This window comes from Barbus barbus, assembly GCF_936440315.1.
Source record: "Barbus barbus genome assembly, chromosome: 2".
NCBI lineage: Eukaryota > Metazoa > Chordata > Actinopteri > Cypriniformes > Cyprinidae > Barbus > Barbus barbus.
This window is the reverse complement of record NC_136730.1, coordinates 23,045,198-23,064,983: the sequence shown is the minus strand read 5'-3', so window position 1 is coordinate 23,064,983 and position 19,786 is coordinate 23,045,198. Positions and strand designations below refer to the sequence as shown.

General features: G+C 35.8%; 1 protein-coding gene across 1 annotated transcript in view; it reads right to left on the bottom strand.

Moving 5' to 3' along the window:
* LOC306881316 (centrosomal protein of 89 kDa-like) overlaps nucleotides 1-19,549 on the bottom strand; it is a gene marked incomplete at its 3' end in the record, with an annotated part of 39,109 nt that extends 19,560 nt beyond the window's left edge. Inside the window, exons 1-10 of the mRNA XM_079435346.1 lie at nucleotides 19,316-19,549; nucleotides 18,990-19,096; nucleotides 18,617-18,772; nucleotides 16,995-17,181; nucleotides 16,616-16,691; nucleotides 16,013-16,047; nucleotides 14,837-14,894; nucleotides 13,538-13,651; nucleotides 12,453-12,641; nucleotides 9,142-9,284 (exon numbers count right to left, since the gene is read on the bottom strand). Of these exons, the coding sequence (XP_079291472.1) occupies nucleotides 9,142-9,284; nucleotides 12,453-12,641; nucleotides 13,538-13,651; nucleotides 14,837-14,894; nucleotides 16,013-16,047; nucleotides 16,616-16,691; nucleotides 16,995-17,181; nucleotides 18,617-18,772; nucleotides 18,990-19,096; nucleotides 19,316-19,408 (1,158 nt within the window). The 5' untranslated portion in view covers nucleotides 19,409-19,549. The remainder of the gene's footprint in view (nucleotides 1-9,141; nucleotides 9,285-12,452; nucleotides 12,642-13,537; nucleotides 13,652-14,836; nucleotides 14,895-16,012; nucleotides 16,048-16,615; nucleotides 16,692-16,994; nucleotides 17,182-18,616; nucleotides 18,773-18,989; nucleotides 19,097-19,315) is intronic.
* Nucleotides 19,550-19,786: the final 237 nt, after the last annotated feature.

The following is a 19,786-nucleotide window of genomic DNA, read 5'->3' as shown; positions in this document are numbered from 1 at the left end:
ACAGTCTGAGATATGTGATTAATTTCATGAATTTACAATACACTATGGAGAGCAGAAAATTAAAACTATCAGAGTTCTCCTGTCTCTGTGCTTCTAATGTGTGCGGTGGGTGACTGGGTGGGTGACTGACTGTGTGAGTTCAGTGAGTGTGGAGGGAGAGAGAGAGAGAGAGAGAGAGAGAGAGAGAGGGTCTGTTTAAACTTCTCAATAAAATCCTTAAAAAATGCTTATAAAGCATTAAAGGTTTTGATAACACTTTATAATTAAGTCTCTTTTGTTAACAGTAGGGAATGCATTAATTAACATGAACTAACAATGAAAAATATATTTTTTACAGCATGTTAATTCTTCATTGATAGTATGAACTTACAATGAACTTACAATGAACAAAATATTTTTAATATTAGAAAAATAGTCATGTTCAAAAGATAAAACTTTAAAATGTAATAATATATTAACACATTTTGGAATTGATTTTGATAAACATTAAATGGTATATATTTATTAATGATGTAAATTAACAACAGTTAAATAATGTTGTTTTTAACATTGGTTAATTCACAAATAACATTAAATATTAACAATATATGTTTTACTTTATTCATTTGTGTTAGAATAAATTATTCATGTTAGTTAATGGAAAAATAAATCATTAAAAAATGCTTATAAATCATTAAAACCTTTGGTAACTATAATAATTTCTCATTTGTTAGCATTAGTAAATGCATTAACTAACATCAACTACCAATGAAAAATATATTTTCACAGAATTTAAAGTTTTATATGTTGTTCTGTGTGTGTGTGTTTCACAGAGTTGATGGTTTGGAATAACCCTTTAATTGCCGTATCCCTTAAAACCAAACTGCCAGAGGGTTACTGTGATGCTTGTGCTCGCTGGGCACCGTTTTATCGATGCCACCGGGATGGCGTATGCTGACGGCTTGGGCCCGTCATCGCTGCTCGCAGCTATATTTTTTTTTTTTTTTTTTTTTTTTTTTTTTTTTTTTTTTTTTTTATTTCAATCATCCGGGCACTTTTGGGGGCCTTAACGTGCCCGAAAACTCTCGAAAATTGGCACGCACGTTGGAACCTGCGGCCATTAGGACGCCGCTGAGGCTGGGACCCGGGCGTGGCACAGGGGCTCTACGGCGCCCCCTGGAAAATTGTCAGAAAGCTTGATGTATAGCTCACACATACTTGCACGTATTCATATGAAACTCGGTACACATATAGAACTCATTGAGCCGAACAACTTCCGCGCAGCATGTCATAGGCTCCGCCCAACAGGAAGTCGGCTATTCAGGGCTGTTTAAAAAGCGCATGCTCTGGAATTTGATATACTCCTCTGAGGATTTCCATACGATTGCCACCAAACTAGGTGAACATGATCTCAAGACATTGGGGACGCTAAATTGCGAAGATATTTTTGATATGTCGAACGGTTTGCCCGTGGCGAGGCGATGAAGTTATGGCGAAAAATGAGACCCAGGAAATGCCTAATAACGTCCACATACATTGTATGATGTATATCAAACTTCAGTGATTTGTTCGTTGTATGATGCCGATCGGATAGATGTGACTATTATGACTGAAAGTTATAGCGCCACCAACTGGCTGCAGGAAGTGTGTCGTTTTCAAAATGCTTTGAATTCAGCATCTTCTTTTACCTCGATTTGCTTCAAACTTCACCAGAATAATGTCAAAACACGGCCGATGTAAAACTGTGAAGGGAATATTGATATCTAAAATTATGTTGCCATGGCAACGTGTCAAAGTTGAAAATTCGTTTCTGGTGATTTTGAGGCAGATAACATGTTTAGAATGTCATGAAACTCAACACACATATCAGTATTAATGATAGTTAGACACTGGAAAAAGCTCATAAACGGGCGTGGAAGAGACACTCTATAGCGCCACCTTTTGTCAAAAATGAGGGGGTTAGTTTTAGCTACAGACACCAAACTCGGTACATAAATTGTTCTTATTAATCCGGACAATTTTCTAATTTACAGTCATTAGCTACGACCAACAGGAAGTCGGCTATATTTATTTTAATGTGGGTTTTTTTTAAAAACGGGCTGTAAACAAATTAATACTCCTCCAAGCAGAAACACGGAAATCACACCAAACATTTTTTATCATGATGCCAAAATACTGAAGATGCTAAATTGCGGACGGATTTAGGATATCTTGAACGATGATTTAATGGCAATTTATTAAAGTTACAGTAAAAAAGATAATTTTTTTTTTTTTTTATCTTTTAAGAGCAGCTTCCAAACACTTCATAAAAAATTACATACACAGAACAATACAGTCTGAGGATATGTGATTAATTTCATGAATTTACAATACACTATGCTTAGGAGAAAATTTAAAAACTATCAGAGAGCTCTTAGACTGCTTCTGAGTGAGAGATCCCTGTCAGCCTGCAGCTGAGTGAGGGGTGGGGTGGGGTGGGGTGTGAGTGACTGTGTGAGTGACTGTGTGGATTGAGGAGCTGGGTGAGAGAGAGAAAGAGAGAGAGGGTCTGTTTTTTAAAATCTTTAAAAAATGCTTATAAATCATTAAATAAGGTCTCAATTCTTAACATTAGGAAATGCATTAATTAACGTGAACTAACAATGAAAAATATATTTTTACATCATGTTAATTCTTCCATGATAGTATGAACTAACAAAGAACAATTTTTTTAAAGCATTTATTAATCTTTTTAATGTTAGAAAAATAGTCATGTTCAAAAGATAAACTTTCAAATGTAATAATATATTAACACATTTTGGAATTAATATTGATCAACATTAAATGGTATATAATTATTAATGTTTATATATATATAATGATAGCTACAGACACCAAACTCGGTACATAAATTGTTCTTATTAATCCGGACAACTTTCTAATTTACAGTCATTAGCTACGACCAACAGGAAGTCGGCTATATTTATTTTAATGTGGGTTTTGTTTTTAAACAGGCTGTAAACAAATTCATGCTCCTCCAAACAGAAACACGGAAATCACACCAAACATTTTTTCTTATGATGCCAAAATACTGAAGATGCTAAATTGCGGACGGATTTAGGATATCTTGAACGATGATTTAATGGCAATTTATTAAAGTTACAGTAAAAAAGAGAAAACTTTTCTTTTCTTTTTTTCTTTTAAGAGCAGCTTCCAAACACTTCATAAAAAATTACATACACAGAACAATACAGTCTGAGGATATGTGATTAATTTCATGAATTTACAATACACTATGCGGAGGAGAAAATTTAAAAACTATCAGAGTTCTCCTGTCTCTGTGCTTCTAATGTTTGCGGTAGGTGACTGGGTGGGTGACTGACTGTGTGAGTTCAGTGAGTGTGGAGGGGGAGAGAGAGAGGGAGAGAGAGAGAGGGTCTGTTTAAACATCTCAATAAAATCCTTAAAAAATGCTTATAAAGCATTAAAGGTTTTGATAACACTTTATAATTAAGTCTCATTTGTTAACAGTAGGGAATGCATTAATTAACATGAACTAACAATGAAATATATTTTTTACAGCATGTTAATTCTTCATTGATAGTATGAACTTACAATGAACTAACAATGAACAAAATATTTTTTATATTAGAAAAATAGTCATGTTCAAAAGATAAAACTTTAAAATGTAATAATATATTAACACATTTTGGAATTGATTTTGATAAACATTAAATGGTATATATTTATTAATGATGTAAATTAACAACAGTTAAATAATGTTGTTTTTAACATTGGTTAATTCACAAATAACATTAAATATTAACAATATATGTTTTACTTTATTCATTTGTGTTAGAATAAATTATTCATGTTAGTTAATGGAAAAATAAATCATTAAAAAATGCTTATAAATCATTAAAAGCTTTGGTAACTATAATAATTTCTCATTTGTTAGCATTAGTAAATGCATTAACTAACATCAACTACCAATGAAAAATATATTTTCACAGAACTTAAAGTTTTATATGTTCTGTGTGTGTGTGTTTCACAGAGTTGATGGTTTGGATTAACCCTTTAATTGCCGTATCCCTTAAAACCAAACTGCCAGAGGGTTACTGTGATGCTTGTGCTCGCTGGGCACCGTTTTATCGATGCCACCGGGGTGGCATATGCTGACGGCTTGGGCCCGTCATCGCTGCTCGCAGCTATATTTTTTTTTTTTTTTTTTTTTTTTTTTTTTTTTTTTTATTTCAATCATCCGGGCACTTTTGGGGGCCTTAACGTGCCCGAAAACTCTTGAAAATTGGCACGCACATTGGAACCTGCGGCCATTAGGACGCCGCTGAGGCTGGGACCCGGGCGTGGCACAGGGGCTCTACGGCGCCCCCTGGAAAATTGTCAGAAAACTTGATGTATAGCTCACACATACTTGCACGTATTCATATGAAACTCGGTACACATATAGAACTCATTGAGCCGAACAACTTCCGTGCAGCATGTCTTAGGCTCCGCCCAACAGGAAGTCGGCTATTCAGGGCTGTTTAAAAAGCACATGCTCTGGAATTTGATATACTCCTCTGAGGATTTCCATACGATTGCCACCAAACTCGGTGAACATGATCTCAAGACATTGGGGACGCTAAATTGCGAAGATATTTTTGATATGTCGAACGGTTTGCCCGTGGCGAGGCGATGAAGTTATGGCGAAAAATGAGACCCAGGAAATGCCTAATAACGTCCACATACATTGTATGATGTAGATCAAACTTCAGAGATTTGTTCGTTGTATGATGCCGATCGGATAGATGTGACTATTATGACTGAAAGTTATAGCGCCACCAACTGGCTGCAGGAAGTGTGTCGTTTTCAAAATGCTTTGAATTCAGCATCTTATTTTTACTCGATTTGCTTCAAACTTCACCAGAATAATGTCAAAACACGGCCGATGTAAAACTGTGAAGGGAATATTGATATCTAAAATTGTGTTGCCATGGCAACGTGTCAAAGTTGAAAATTCGTTTCTGGTGATTTTGAGGCAGATAACATGTTTAGAATGTCATGAAACTCAACACACATATCCATTTTAATGATAGTTAGAAACTGGAAAAAGCTCATAAACGGGCGTGGAAGAGACACTCTATAGCGCCACCTTTTGTCAAAAATGGGGGGGTTAGTTTTAGCTACAGACACCAAACTCGGTACATAAATTGTTCTTATTAATCCGGACAACTTTCTAATTTACAGTCATTAGCTACGACCAACAGGAAGTCGGCTATATTTATTTTAATGTGGGTTTTTTTTTTAAACGGGCTGTAAACAAATTCATACTCCTCCAAACAGAAACACGGAAATCACACCAAACATTTTTTCTCATGATGCCAAAATACTGATGATGCTAAATTGCGGACGGATTTAGGATATCTTGAACGATGATTTAATGGAAATTTATTAAAGTTACAGTAAACAAGAAAAAACATTTTTTTTTTATCTTTTAAGAGCAGCTTCCAAACACTTCATAAAAAATTACATACACAGAACAATACAGTCTGAGATTATGGGATTAATTTCATGAATTTACAATACACTATGCGGAGGAGAAAATTTAAAAACTATCAGAGCTGCTTTTGAGTGAGAGCTCCCTGCCAGCCTGCCTCTGAGTGAGAGCTCCCTGTCACTGCTGCTGAGTGAGGGGTGGGGGTGGGCTGTGAGTGACTGTGTGAGTGACTGTGTGGATTGAGTGTGGATTGAGGCAGTGGGTGAGAGAGAGAAAGAGAGAGAGGGTCTGTTTTTTAAAATCTTAAAAAAATGCTTATAAATCATTAAAGATTTTGATAACACTTTATAATAAGGTCTCATTTCTTAACATTAGGAAATGCATTAATTAACGTGAACTAACAATGAAAAATATATTTTTACAGCATGTTAATTCTTCCATGATAGTATGAAATAACAAAGAGCAATTTTTTTTAAAGCATTTATTAATCTTTTTAATGTTAGAAAAATAGTCATGTTCAAAAGATAAACTTTAAAATTTAATAATATATTAACACATTTTGGAATTAATATTGATCAACATTAAATGGTATATAATTATTAATTTGTATATATATATATATATATGATAGCTACAGACACCAAACTCGGTATATAAATTGTTCTTATTAATCCGGACAACTTTCTAATTTACAGTCATTAGCTACGACCAACAGGAAGTCGGCTATATTTATTTTAATGTGTGTTTTTTTTTTTTAAACGGGCTGTAAACAAATTCATACTCCTCCAATCAGAAACACGGAAATCACACCAAACATTTTTTGTCATGATGCCAAAATACTGATGATGCTAAATTGCGGACGGATTTAGGATATCTTGAACGATGATTTAATGGCAATTTATTAAAGTTACAGTAAAAAAGAACACTTTTTTTTTTTATCTTTTAAGAGCAGCTTCCAAACACTTCATAAAAAATTACATACACAGAACAAGACAGTCTGAGGATATGTGATTATTTCATGAATTTACAATACACTATGGCGAAAAGAAAATTTTCAAACTTATCAGAGTTCTCCTGTCTCTGTGCTTCTAATGTGTGCGGTGGGTGACTGGGTGGGTGACTGACTGTGTGAGTTTAGTGAGTGTGGAGGGGGAGGGGGAGAGAAAGAGAGAGAGAGAGAGGGTCTGTTTAAACTTCTCAATAAAATCCTTAAAAAATGCTTATAAAGCATTAAAGGTTTTGATAACACTTTATAATAAGGTCTCATTTCTTAACATTAGGAAATGCATTAATTAACGTGAACTAACAATGAAAAATATATTTTTACAGCATGTTAATTCTTCCAGGATAGTATGAACTAACAAAGAACAATTTTTTTTTAAAGCATTTATTAATCTTTTTAATGTTAGAAAAATAGTCATGTTCAAAAGATAAACTTTAAAATTTAATAATATATTAACACATTTTGGAATTAATATTGAACAACATTAAATGGTATATAATTATTAATGTTTATATATATATAATGATAGCTACAGACACCAAACTCGGTACATAAATTGTTCTTATTAATCCGGACAACTTTCTAATTTACAGTCATTAGCTACGACCAACAGGAAGTCGGCTATATTTATTTTAATGTGGGTTTTTTTTAAACAGGCTGTAAACAAATTCATACTCCTTCAAGCAGAAACACAGAAATCACACCAAACATTTTTTCTCATGATGCCAAAATACTGAAGATGCTAAATTGTGGACGGATTTAGGATATCTTGAACGATGATTTAATGGCAATTTATTAAAGTTACAGAAAAAAGAGAACTTTTTTTTTTTTATCTTTTAAGAGCAGCTTCCAAACACTTCATAAAAAATTACATACACAGAACAATACAGTCTGAGGATATGTGATTAATTTCATGAATTTACAATACACTATGGAGAGGAGAAAATTTAAAACTTATCAGAGTTCTCCTGTCACTGCTTCTAATGTGTGCGGTGGGTGACTGGGTGAGTGACTGACTGTGTGAGTTCAGTGAGTGTGGAGGGGGAGAGAGAGAGAGAGAGAGGGTCTGTTTAAACTTCTCAATAAAATCCTTAAAAAATGCTTATAAAGCATTAAAGGTTTTGATAACACTTTATAATTAAGTCTCATTTGTTAACAGTAGGGAATGCATTAATTAACATGAACTAACAATGAAAAATATATATTTTACAGCATGTTAATTCTTCATTGATAGTATGAACTTACAACGAACTAACAATGAACAAAATATTTTTAATATTAGAAAAATAGTCATGTTCAAAAGATAAAACTTTAAAATGTAATAATATATTAACACATTTTGGAATTGATTTTGATCAACATTAAATGGTATATATTTATTAATGATGTAAATTAACAACAGTTAAATAATGTTGTTTTTTAACATTGGTTAATTCACAAATAACATTAAATATTAACAATATATTTTTTACTTTATTCATTTGTGTTAGAAAAAAATATTCATGTTAGTTAATGGAAAAATAAATCATTAAAACCTTTGGTAACTATAATAATTTCTCATTTGTTAGCATTAGTAAATGCATTAACTAACATCAACTACCAATGAAAAATATATTTTCACAGAATTTAAAGTTTTATATGTTGTTCTGTGTGTGTGTGTGTTTCACAGAGTTGATGGTTTGGATTAACCCTTTAATTGCCGTATCCCTTAAAACCAAACTGCCAGAGGGTTACTGTAATGCTTGTGCTCGCTGGGCACCGTTTTATCGATGCCACCGGGGTGGCGTATGCTGACGGCTTGGGCCCGTCATCGCTGCTCGCAGCTATATTTAAAGTCTGTGTGGCATGTTTCTTTCCACAGTATGAAAACCCCACACATATTGTTTTGTACTTAAAAGTGTGTTGTAGAATCATAGCTCTCTCCTCTTCATACAGAGTAACTCTGAGAACTTGCCCAAAGATAGAAAATTCAGATTCTCCATCCACTACATATACATTGATATTTATGTATAGTTGAGGGGAGGGAATGTTCACTGTAACTTTTCGAAAAGTATAACATTTCAAAACTCCTGACTCTTTTATTGTAGTGCTGGGTTTGTATGGAGGGCCGAGAGTGCTGCTTAAAAATAAAATGAAGGATCGATTTAAAATGTGCATTTAAAAAGATACTGTATATTAATGTACTTTTTAAAACAAGACCCGGGTTCGAATCCACTGTGAGACAGCAACGTGTCCCTGAGCAAGACACTTAACCCCCTAGTTGCTCCAAAGGCGTGCGACCTCTGACATATATAGCAATTGTAAGTCGCTTTGGATAAAAGCGTCAGCTAAATGAATAAATGTAATGTAAATGTAAAACATGAATTAAATAAACTGTTTTAAATATGTCTATTTATACATTAAAAAATGATTTTTTATTTATTTATTGTTTTATTGTTTATTAAACTACATTTAAAGCTAAACTAGAACTAAACTAAATAAACATCTTTAAATATGTCTATTAATTTGTCTTAAGTAATTTATTTATATACAGTTTTATGTTTGAATTATTAAATCAATAAATTGATTCTTGATTTTATTTTTAAGCGGCACTCTCGGTCCTCCATAGGTTTGAGCCTATAGACCTGCCTTTAAAATGCCTTCAAACCTGTCTCTGAAAATGGTGTACAATGGGCTATTTTACCTCATCCTTGGTGAGCGGTCGGAATCTGGCCTGGTATCTGCTGAGCTCCACATTGAGACGGTGAACTGTCATCTTCAGCCCATCGTTCTCATCCACCAGCTCTTGAGCCTGCTGCCTCAGATTCTGTAACTCAGAGCTCTCACCTACACACACACAACTGCACATAGTTAGATCAGAGCTAATTTATGCAAAACCACACAACTAATCCAGCAAAAAAAAAAAAAAAAAAGGGGTTTCTTCACTTCTAGACTTTTAGAATTGTATGTACATGTATCATGGGACGCAAGCAGCGTACGCTCTTCGTGTCAGCCACATACCAGGAATGCTGTTTTCATTCAATTCAAAGCGTAAACAAACGTAGAACATGTATCCTTGTGGCATGGCTGACACAGAAGAGCGTACGCTGCTTGCATCCAGCGGATATTCTCCAAAATGGCACTACGCTGAACCAGAGGAGACGAATTGTTGAATGAAATCGTTGTTTCGTTTTCTTTGCGCAGAAAAAGTGTTCTTGTTGCTTCATTAAATTCAGATTGAACCACTGATGGCAGATGGACTATTCTGACGATGCTTTTCATACTTTTCTGGGCCTCCACAGTGTTATTTACTTGGCAGTCAATGGGACAGTCACAAACCTCCCAGTTTTCATCCTAAATATCTTAAAGGGGTCCTATTATGATTTTTCACTTTTTGAATTTTAGTCAGTGTGTATTGTGTATGTTTGGGCATAAAAAATCTACAAAGTTACAAATCTCAAAGTCCACTCCAAAGGGAGATATTTAGTTTTTTACAAATCCCTTTTCAAGAACTACAATGCGCGTGTTTGGACCACAGCGTTGTTGGTGTTTGTGTATCACAAAGAGGTGCATTAGAATATCATTAAAATAAATCCCACCTACGGAAATGCGAATGGTTGGGGTGGGGAGGGGCGAGGTCGTGGTTAAAATAATAGACACATAAACCAGGTGCGGGTGTTTTTAAGAAAGTTTTGGATGCCGTTGTCATTTAATCTTGATTGTAATGTCTGATAAAGCAACGTTTGTGAGCAGACCTCTGTTTAGTGTACAGCGTTACTGGGGATCTCTACCACTCCAACAGCGTCACCCGCTGGCAGAGAATTAATTTGCATATATATGCCGCCACAAATAGTGTAAGTCTGTGGGAAACACTGGACTATGGTATAAATAAATTCAACTGTATAACAGTTTCACTGCTATTCATGTTATAATGTTAGAATTCAAGAACAATGAACATAATACATATTACCGTTGCACTTATCTGTACATAGTAAATGCAGTTATTTATAAACGGTTGTTAACATCCTATCTAAAACATGATTTAGCCAAACAAAAAAAAACAACAACAATAACGTTACCACTCTAATATGTCTTGCAATATCCGTGCATGCAAAGGTTCTGCGAGATCCTCTTGTTCAATATTCTTGGGGTCTAAATCCAGCTCAAATTGATATGGCAATAATGACCCCAGACGAAATTGCTGCTTTGGCAAGGGGCAGGGCAGTACTGAAACACCATCCAAGCTATTCACCAATCACAACGCACTGCGACAGCTAACCAATCACAATACATTTCGTTTTTTGGAAGGCGGGTCTTCTTCAAACCCGGAACTAATCGAGCCGTTTGTGCCAGGCTGGGGAAGGTATTGTAATAATGTAAATTATGTGAAAAATAATGCGTTTTTCGAACCACCAAGCATGAGAGCATGTTCTAGTACACCCCCCAAAGGAAAATCAAGACTTTGTAAAAGAGCATAATAGGACCCCTTTAAATTGTGTTCCGAAGACAAATTAAGCTTTTACGGGTTTGGAACGACATGGGGTTAAGTGATTAATGACAAAATTTTCATTTTGCTGTGGAGTAACCCTTTAACTTAATTAGTTGCTAGATGTTCTCCCAGCTGAATCTTTTCAAAATTTCTTGCTTTTTCAGCCCTTTGTTGCCCCGGTGCCAACTTTTTTGAGACCCATAGCAGGCATCAAATTTGAAATGAGCTAATTTAGTGGATAAAAGTGTAAATTTCTCCATATAAACATTTGTTATGTCCTTTATGTTCTATTGTGAATAAAATATTGGTTCATGTGATTTGAAAGTCATTTAGTTTTCATTTTAAAATTTAAATGTAAAACATTTCCCAACATTTCCGGAATTCGGGTTGTATTATGTTCAGAAGTGATATTTCTCCTGATTTTATTTTGCTTTATTTTGTTTTCTACACACATCACATGTCTCATAAATCATCTATTCACTGACATTGTTATCTCCTTGTTAACCATGTAGACCATTTTTTGGAAAAATGTTACCAGGGGATAAATTGTCAGTTGTGATGGGAATGATGCCACAACTGAAAGACAGTTGCGCAAACATTCAAATTGGTAGCATTAGGATGCAGCATGAAAATTGTAAAAAAAAAACAAATTAAAGCAGCTGACTTATAATAGACCCATGAATGCACTCATGTTTAATGTGATCTGCAGAATGATTGTTGGTCACTGCTGGAGTGGATTCAGTATCTCAGAAACTGCTGACCTTTTTTGTGCACAACAGTTTCTAGACACTATTCACAAAAAAATGCTGTAAAATATGCCTGAATGTGTAGCTGTGTAATGTTATCATATGGGAACCATAAAAACTGCTGTTCTAGAGATCCTACCCAGAATTAGAAGGCTGTACCTAATAAAGAGGCCACTGAGTATGAAAAAAGCACAAGTCTCATTAAAATGGGTGGTTTAATTGACTTTACAGCTCAGCTGTCAAACATTACTGTGCAAAACACTGCTTGAAAAGTAGGCATATGTTGAAGATTATGCCTATTTGAAATGTAGATTTTGTTCCACAGTGCGTTGCTTAAAGGCATAGGTCACCCAAAAATGAAAATTCTGTCATTGTTTACTCCTCCTCATGCTATTTCAAAACCTTTATGTATTTTTCCCCTTAAAAAGGATCCTTTATGAAGACTGTGCAAGTCAGTGGAGCATTCAAGCTTCCAAAAGGACACAAAACTACCATTAACATTATATAGCTTAATTAAAATGGTCCATACAATTATAATCCAAAGTCTTTTGAGGTCATAAAAACTCTGGCCCCAGTCTTCCTTCATGTTATTACATTATAATGAAAGAGTGGCCCAAATATTCTTCAAAAATTCACCTCCCGTAGAAGAGAGAATGTCATATGGATACGAAGAAATATGAGAGTGAGTAAATGATGACAGTATCTTCATTTTTGGGGGAAACGATCCCTTTAATGTTGGATAGGCTCTGTTAGCGCTGTGGGATGTGAGTGAGGAGGCACCTGCGGAGTTTCCTCTCTCTGTGTGAGAGTGGCAGAGCTCCTGCCGGAGATGCTCTATGTGCTGACTCTGTTGTAAACATCTCTTCTCCAGCGTCTCTTTCTCCTGGGCCAGAATTTGAGTCTGCTCCCTCAGCTCCTTTACAAGTGCTTGCTGCACCTCTAGCGTACTGCGCCACACTTCACTGGCCTCTGCACCACACAGCACACACAGGGCAGGGCAAAACACAGCACAGCCACACGCAGAATAAAAACCACAGCACAGAAAAGCAAATACATTACACTCGAATATGAAAACAGAATTTCTAACAGTATATATCAAAACAGAAAACAGAACACAGCAACAGCACCACGTAACACACCACAAACAAGAGCACAAAATGCAAAGACAGAACAGCAGAGAAGGATTGCATTTATAGAAAACAGCAGGACACAAACAAATGAAAATGTGACAAGAGAAATGAAGGAGAAGTCAAGATTATGTAAAGGTTTGACGTGAAGGTAATTTCCTAAACGGACTGATTTTCTTTTTAAGATGGACTATATTAATTCCATTTGATGTAAAGCAGTACGTGTTTATGACCATCTGTTTAGTCCTAATACACATTTATGTGTCTGGCGCTGTATAGTCTGTTGAGTTTCCTCAATATAGTCATTCTATTAGTCTGTCTGATCTTTATGTCAGCCTTATCACATTACCACAGATTAAAATACATAATCTGTCTGATCCTATATTTTCATGAAAATAAGCAGCATGGACAAAATTAGACACAGACAAGCTTAATATTTTTAAATAACTTAAAGAACTAATGTGATCTAGTTCATTGGTTTCTTTCATTAGTTTTTTGTGCTCTAGTCTTTATCTAGAATTGTCCTGACAATCTAGTCAAATCTGGTGGGATGTGTCTGGTTCTAAGCTGTAAAATAGCCGGAAATACATTTAATTGTTTATTGAACATCTAAATGGAGCAATAAGCCACTCCGGGCCATGCATTACAATTACTTTACCACGACTAAGGAGATTTTAGCTCCAGAATTATTAATTGGAAAGACAAAAAAGCTGGAATGATCACAGAGTGCCCCCTCACCTGGACTGATGTTTCTCTCTTTCCCTCTCACTGGACTCTCCTTCATCCGTGAGGTCTTCCTTTTTGAAGTATTCACTAATCTGTGAGACTGGGTGCTCCAGTCATCATTTAGCTCTGACAAGAACAATATGAAAAAACATTTATAAAACAAGGAGGTGAGTGAGGCAGCAGCAAATGAGTGATAAATTGATTGGGCAAATAAATGAGTAATTGTACAACAGAATTAGAGAGTGATAATTAAGTGAGTGAGTAAATTAGTTGTTAATGATGGTAGTGCATCATCTAAATAAAATAAAAAAAAAATTTATATACCGTTTGGTGAATTTTTTTTATTGTTTTTGAAAAAAGTATCTTGTTCTCACCGAGACTGCATTCATTTGGTCAAAAACAGTAAACAGTAACATTGTGAAATATTATTACAATTTAAAATAACTGTTTTCTATTTTAATATACTTCAAAATGTAATTTATTCCTGTAATAGCACATCAGTTTTCAGCAGACATTACTCCAGTCTTCAGGGTTACATGATCCTTCAGAAATCAAATCAGCATATTAGAATGGTGCTCAAGAAACATTTCTTACATCAGTGCTGAAAATAGCGCAGCTTAATTCTTTGATGAATAGAAGATTCAATTGAACAGCATTTAATAGAAATAGAAATATTTTTGACAACAATAATTGTCCTTACTTTGTTTAGTTCATCCTTGATGAACAAAGTATTAATTTCTTTCAAAAAACTTTTGAATGGTAGTGTACATTTTTATTTTTGTGTCAAGAAATGCTTATGCATATTCAAATATTTATTGAACACAGAAATAATTACTAATAATAATTAATTACATTTATATAGTGCTTTTCTGGGTACTCAAAGCACTTTACATGGAAGGAAGGAATCTCCTCAACCACCACCAGTGTGCAGCATTAAACCTAGATGATGCGACGGCAGCCATATTGCACCAGAACGCCCACCACACACCAGCTTACTGGTGGAGAGGAGGCAGAGTGATGAACCCAATCAGTAGATATGGGGATTGTTAGGAGGCCATGATGGTCAGAGGCCAGTGGGCAAATTTGGCCAGGATGCCGAGGTCAGTGCCTGAATAAATTTGGCATCAATTAGGTGTTCACATTGTCCTTAATTTGCTCTGTCGAAAGAAATTATGCTTTTCCCCCAAAGCCTTGAGGAGTCCTAAAAAGGGGGCACGTTTCACACTGACTGAAATTATTGATTCTGAAATTAGCACAGGTGACATTGTTCAGCTTTTGTGATGGATAATGTATGGCAGACATGGGAAGTACCTGGAGATGCCATGCTCCCAGGAGAGCCCAATCTTGGTTGTCGTAGCGATGATGGCTGCTATGGAGACAGAGGGAAGTTAACTGATTAAAGGGTTCTTACTGCAGAATAACAAAGACCACAGACTAAAACAGACTGAAGGCAGAAAGCATTACTAAGTATATCTAATAGTGAAAAGTGCACTGTGCTTGCTCATTAGAGGCAGTTCATCTCTACTAATGAGCAATTTTCCTCATTAAGAGATGAGATTACAGATCCTCTGGTAAAGGTCTCAAAGCCCTTACAGGAATGGTAGCATTCAGATTTGACAACACAGAGTTATGAGACAGCAGGGGGCTGGTCAGTGTGCATGTGCATACGTGTGTCTGCATATTAACCGAGCATAGGTTCACATGGCCTAATTGGGGTGTGGGTGTGTGTGTGTGTGTGTGTGACATAAATTTGTATAATGACACAGGTATGACATGGGTATTACAAGGTGAAGGTGACTTTTCAGGACATTGCCCCATGTCCCCACTTTTCAAAATGCTTATAAATCATACAGAGTGAGTTTTTTGGGGGGAAAGTAGAAATGTAGAAAAGTAGAAATGTCTCCTGTGAGGGCTAAGTTTAGGTGTAGGGCAATAGCACATAAAGTTTGTACAGTATAAAAACCATTACACCTATGAGATGTCCCAACCTTTCACCAACAACAAATCTATCTGTGTGTGTGTGTGTGTGTGTGTGTGTGTGTGTGTGTGTGTGTGAATGTATAGATGTATTAGCTGTCATATCAGCGAGCCACATACTGAATGGTGAATCAGAATGGTTATGATAGTCTTTCTTGTCAGAAATAGCCGAGTTTATTATTAAACTCTCTCTCATGTTCCCACCCAGTCTAAACACCTTCCCACTGTCTCTTTCATCTTGTCTGATTTTCATTCACACTCCTTCACTGATAACAACCTTTGTGCCCTTTAACCTTAGCCTTTCATGCCAGTGTCATTTTCCCCCTGTCTTTAGAGAATTTGTTGAGCCCTGGGGCAGAATGACCTTTAGTCCAGAGTCAGACCAATCCACAACATAATTGACGTTCCTACAGCAGCGTAAAAAAATAGCTTTGAACCCTGAATTAACTTAATCAAAATAATGACTCCAGGTTCTCATTACAGTTGATGTGACGAGAGAGGTTCTCTTACCGTTTTAGCTGCTTCTTCTTGAACCACAATTTCCTCTGAAATACAAAATTGTATTAATTATAGCCATCAAGCTGCAAAATTACCAGGGCTCTCAAAGTCAATAAAATTATTATGAGAGTAAGATGTGAGATGTGAAACATTAATATTTAAAACTGAATATGTACTGTACACTGTTCAAAGGTTTGAGGGCAGCAAGATTTTTATTAGGAAACAGAAATTAATACTTTAATTCAGCAAAGATGTATTTAATTTATCAAATGTGACAGTACACTTTTGAATAAATACACTTTTTTAACTTTCTATTTGTCAAAGGACTCCTGAAAAATTAAAATGGATTCATTGCAGCATCAAATCAGCATTTTAGATTGATTTCTTAAGAATCATGTGACACCGACGACTGAAGTAATGGGTGCTAAAAATTCAGCTTATCCATCACAGGGATAATTTACATTTTAAAATGTATTAAAATAGAAAGCAGGATATCAATAATTTCAATATTTCACTATATTACTATTGTGTTTCATTTTCGATCAAATAAATGCAGCTTTGTTGAGCATAAAAGACTTTAAATATAAGTATATTTAACACTCTGTTACTTCTAACCTTCAGTCTGTAGGGGAGACACAATATCAAATGCAGAGTCTTCAGTTTCTTCATCGACGTCTGAATTGGTCTCGCCCTGACAGAAAGATTCATTCAGCCAGTCAACACATACACATATATATATATTATATTATAATGAGCATAAATGCAGGGTATGGGGTGGTTAAATGGCACAAGCCATCAGAAAACTACTGAATCTGTTTTTAATTATTTATTTCTTCATAATCTTTATGATCTCAGACTAGGTTTTAAATTTAGAGCAGGGTTTGAATGAATCAGAAGCTCCACCTCATGGTGAATATTAGTAAATGCATCAAATGCTTAACAGGACAAAGCACTCCACACACAGACCCAACCAAACAAACACACACGACTGTACCTTCCTGTGTTTTAATGGCATGGCGTAAACAACATTTATGTCATCAGCTCTGCTCTGTCTCTCAAGGGACTGATATATATGATCTTCATCTCCCTCCACCTCATCACTGTCATCACTTTCCTCATCATCAGAATGTCCTGGGGAAGGCACAGGGGGTCTTCCTGTCACAGAATCTGGCCAGGTGTCTCTAGGTGAGAGAGCAAATACATTATTTTACATGTGCCGCTTAAGAGAGCGAAGCTGACATACTTAAAATGATGTCCAGCTAATGCTGTTTAACTGCTATCTGTAACACATCCTATCATGGAGAGGTAATCAGACCTAAGACTAAATGTGAAACTAATTTGCCTCCTGCTGAATCAACAATCCTATACACTTACAATCAATGCAACCTGCTGTGTTACCCTGATCAGAAGTCATTCTGGTGTAATAATAAAGGTTGTGCTTTCAGACTCACTTAAAGGATTAGTTTGTGTCATTATAATTTTCTCTCCTCCATGAAACACAAAAGGATTACAGAAGACTAAACTAGTTGCTTTCAACCTTCAAAAATTATAATAAAGGAGTATCATAAAAGTGGTCCATATGACTTATTCACTATATTTCAAGTCATCTGAAGTCATACGATAACTTTGCGGGACAGGCAGACAGACATTTAACTGATCAGTTCATTGAAAAGATCTGACTACTTATCTCATAAACCCGCCAAAGTGAGAATAACGAGTGAATAACTTAAATATTGTCTCTGTTCTTCACAAGCTATCGTATGCCTTCAGAAGATTTGGAATATAGAACACAAGTCACAAGTCTTTTACAACAACTTTATGTTGCTTTTTCACCATTTCTGAGTCTTTTTTCACGTTCATACATTGAAAAGGGCACCAGTGTTCTTTTATTTTCTTTTTTTTAAGAAAAAAAAAATTTTGTGTCTCATTGAAGAAACTAAGTCATATGGCTTTAGAATGACTTGAGGGTCAGTATTACAAATCGTACATTAATATCTTTCTGATCACAACATATAATCATTGCTGTTAATCGTGTTCAACATGAAAATTCAATAAACCTTTCATTTCTAGGTGAACTATTCCTCTAAAAAAGTAAAAGAGGGCCAGTTTATTTATGTCAAGGTTTCCCAGACTGTGGTTTGTGAAGGAACGGCAAGGGGATGCGATTAATTAAACCAATGAAATGCTAAAAATGTAAAATTAAAATACATAAGTTTAAATAAAAGCAATCAGGATAAAACGCTTACAAAAATAAATAAATATTTGTTTACCTCCTTGTCATGTGACTACGGTGGCCGAGTGAGCTCAACGCGTTGCAACTTCAGAAAACACGTGCAAATCAAGAAAACATCTTCATCAATTTGACAGCAGGTGCTGCAAATGCTCACAACACAACCAAATAAAGAATTTTATTTGGAGTGCGTTTCTTTGTGTGGTTGTGTTGTGAGCATTTGCAGCGCACGTGTTGTTGTTTTCTTAATTTACAGATGTTTTTTACTATTTGCAGCGTGTTGAGCTCTCTCGGCCACCGTATGTGACCATGTTTAAATAAATACTTTATGTCAAACAAAAATAAAAGGCTAGGGATCCCTGAACAAGGTCAATGAAATATAATACCTGGTATAAAGTGCTGTGGCAGCATAGGGCTCAAATCCAGTTTGGCTGTCTGCACATGAACAATCACTCTCAGAGTAAGATCTTTGGCGTGGAGGAGGAATGGCAACAGTACGGCCCATCAGGGAGGTAGATAATATGACAGCTGCCAAGGCAGACCTGTGACAGTTAACAGAGAGATTACAAGGTTTACAGATCAATAAAAAGTGGTAAAGATATTGAAACAATAATCCTGACACAGCTACGTTGGAAGTCAGTTGTATAAAAACATTATGGCAAATGATGAGTGAGATTCTCAAGATCTTAAATGCATTGAGAGATGATGGAGGAGAACAAAAGTGATATGAATGGATAGGGATATGGTGTGGGAGTGTACCTGGGTCTCTCTGGAGAGGGGTTGGGGCTTCGTGGGGGAGGAGTGCGGGGAACAGCAGGTCTGGGGGCAATGGTGGCAGCAGGGATCAAGCCATGAGCTATATTCCGCTAAACAACCACAACAACACACATGATTACATTTACGACACAACTAAATCACAGGATACACATAGCAAAGCGATCCGGTGCCACTGCTAAGAAAATAAATACTGAGGTCTGAATTGATGTGTCTTTTTATAGGTTGCTTAGTAACAGGCTTTTAGCAGCTACATTAGTTCAGCACAAAATGTAACTTATATTGTTATATTTACGCGATAAAAGACTTACGAATTCTTTCTTCTCTCTTCTTCTAAAGCTGAAGTTGAATTTGGATGACATGGTCCTCAGCAAACTTCCTCGTTTTGGTGAGAGATTTGACATTAGGATTTATGAAAACCCCGGTCAGGACTGCTCATTTCCGAACTATCTTGTGGCAAAGCTGTGTTTACAGGTTTTATTTTATATATAAAGACATTATTTGTCATCGAAATCTTATTAGCTTCAACCTAACATCACGTAACTAGACGCTTTCCATGAAAAACCTTGAAATATAACAACTCCTCCTATTGGTTCGCTTTTGCAGCTCAACCAATCAGCGTCGCGGTTTAATCCTCTTAGCAACGGCGTCGGGCCGCATCTGAGTGCGGCAGTTCTCCAGCAGAGGGACGTCTCGTCCACTCAAAAAGTCATGTACACGTGGAAAAAAACAAGGTGCTTGAGAAAATAAAGAAGGATGTCTTAGATGGCATTGTATTGTTG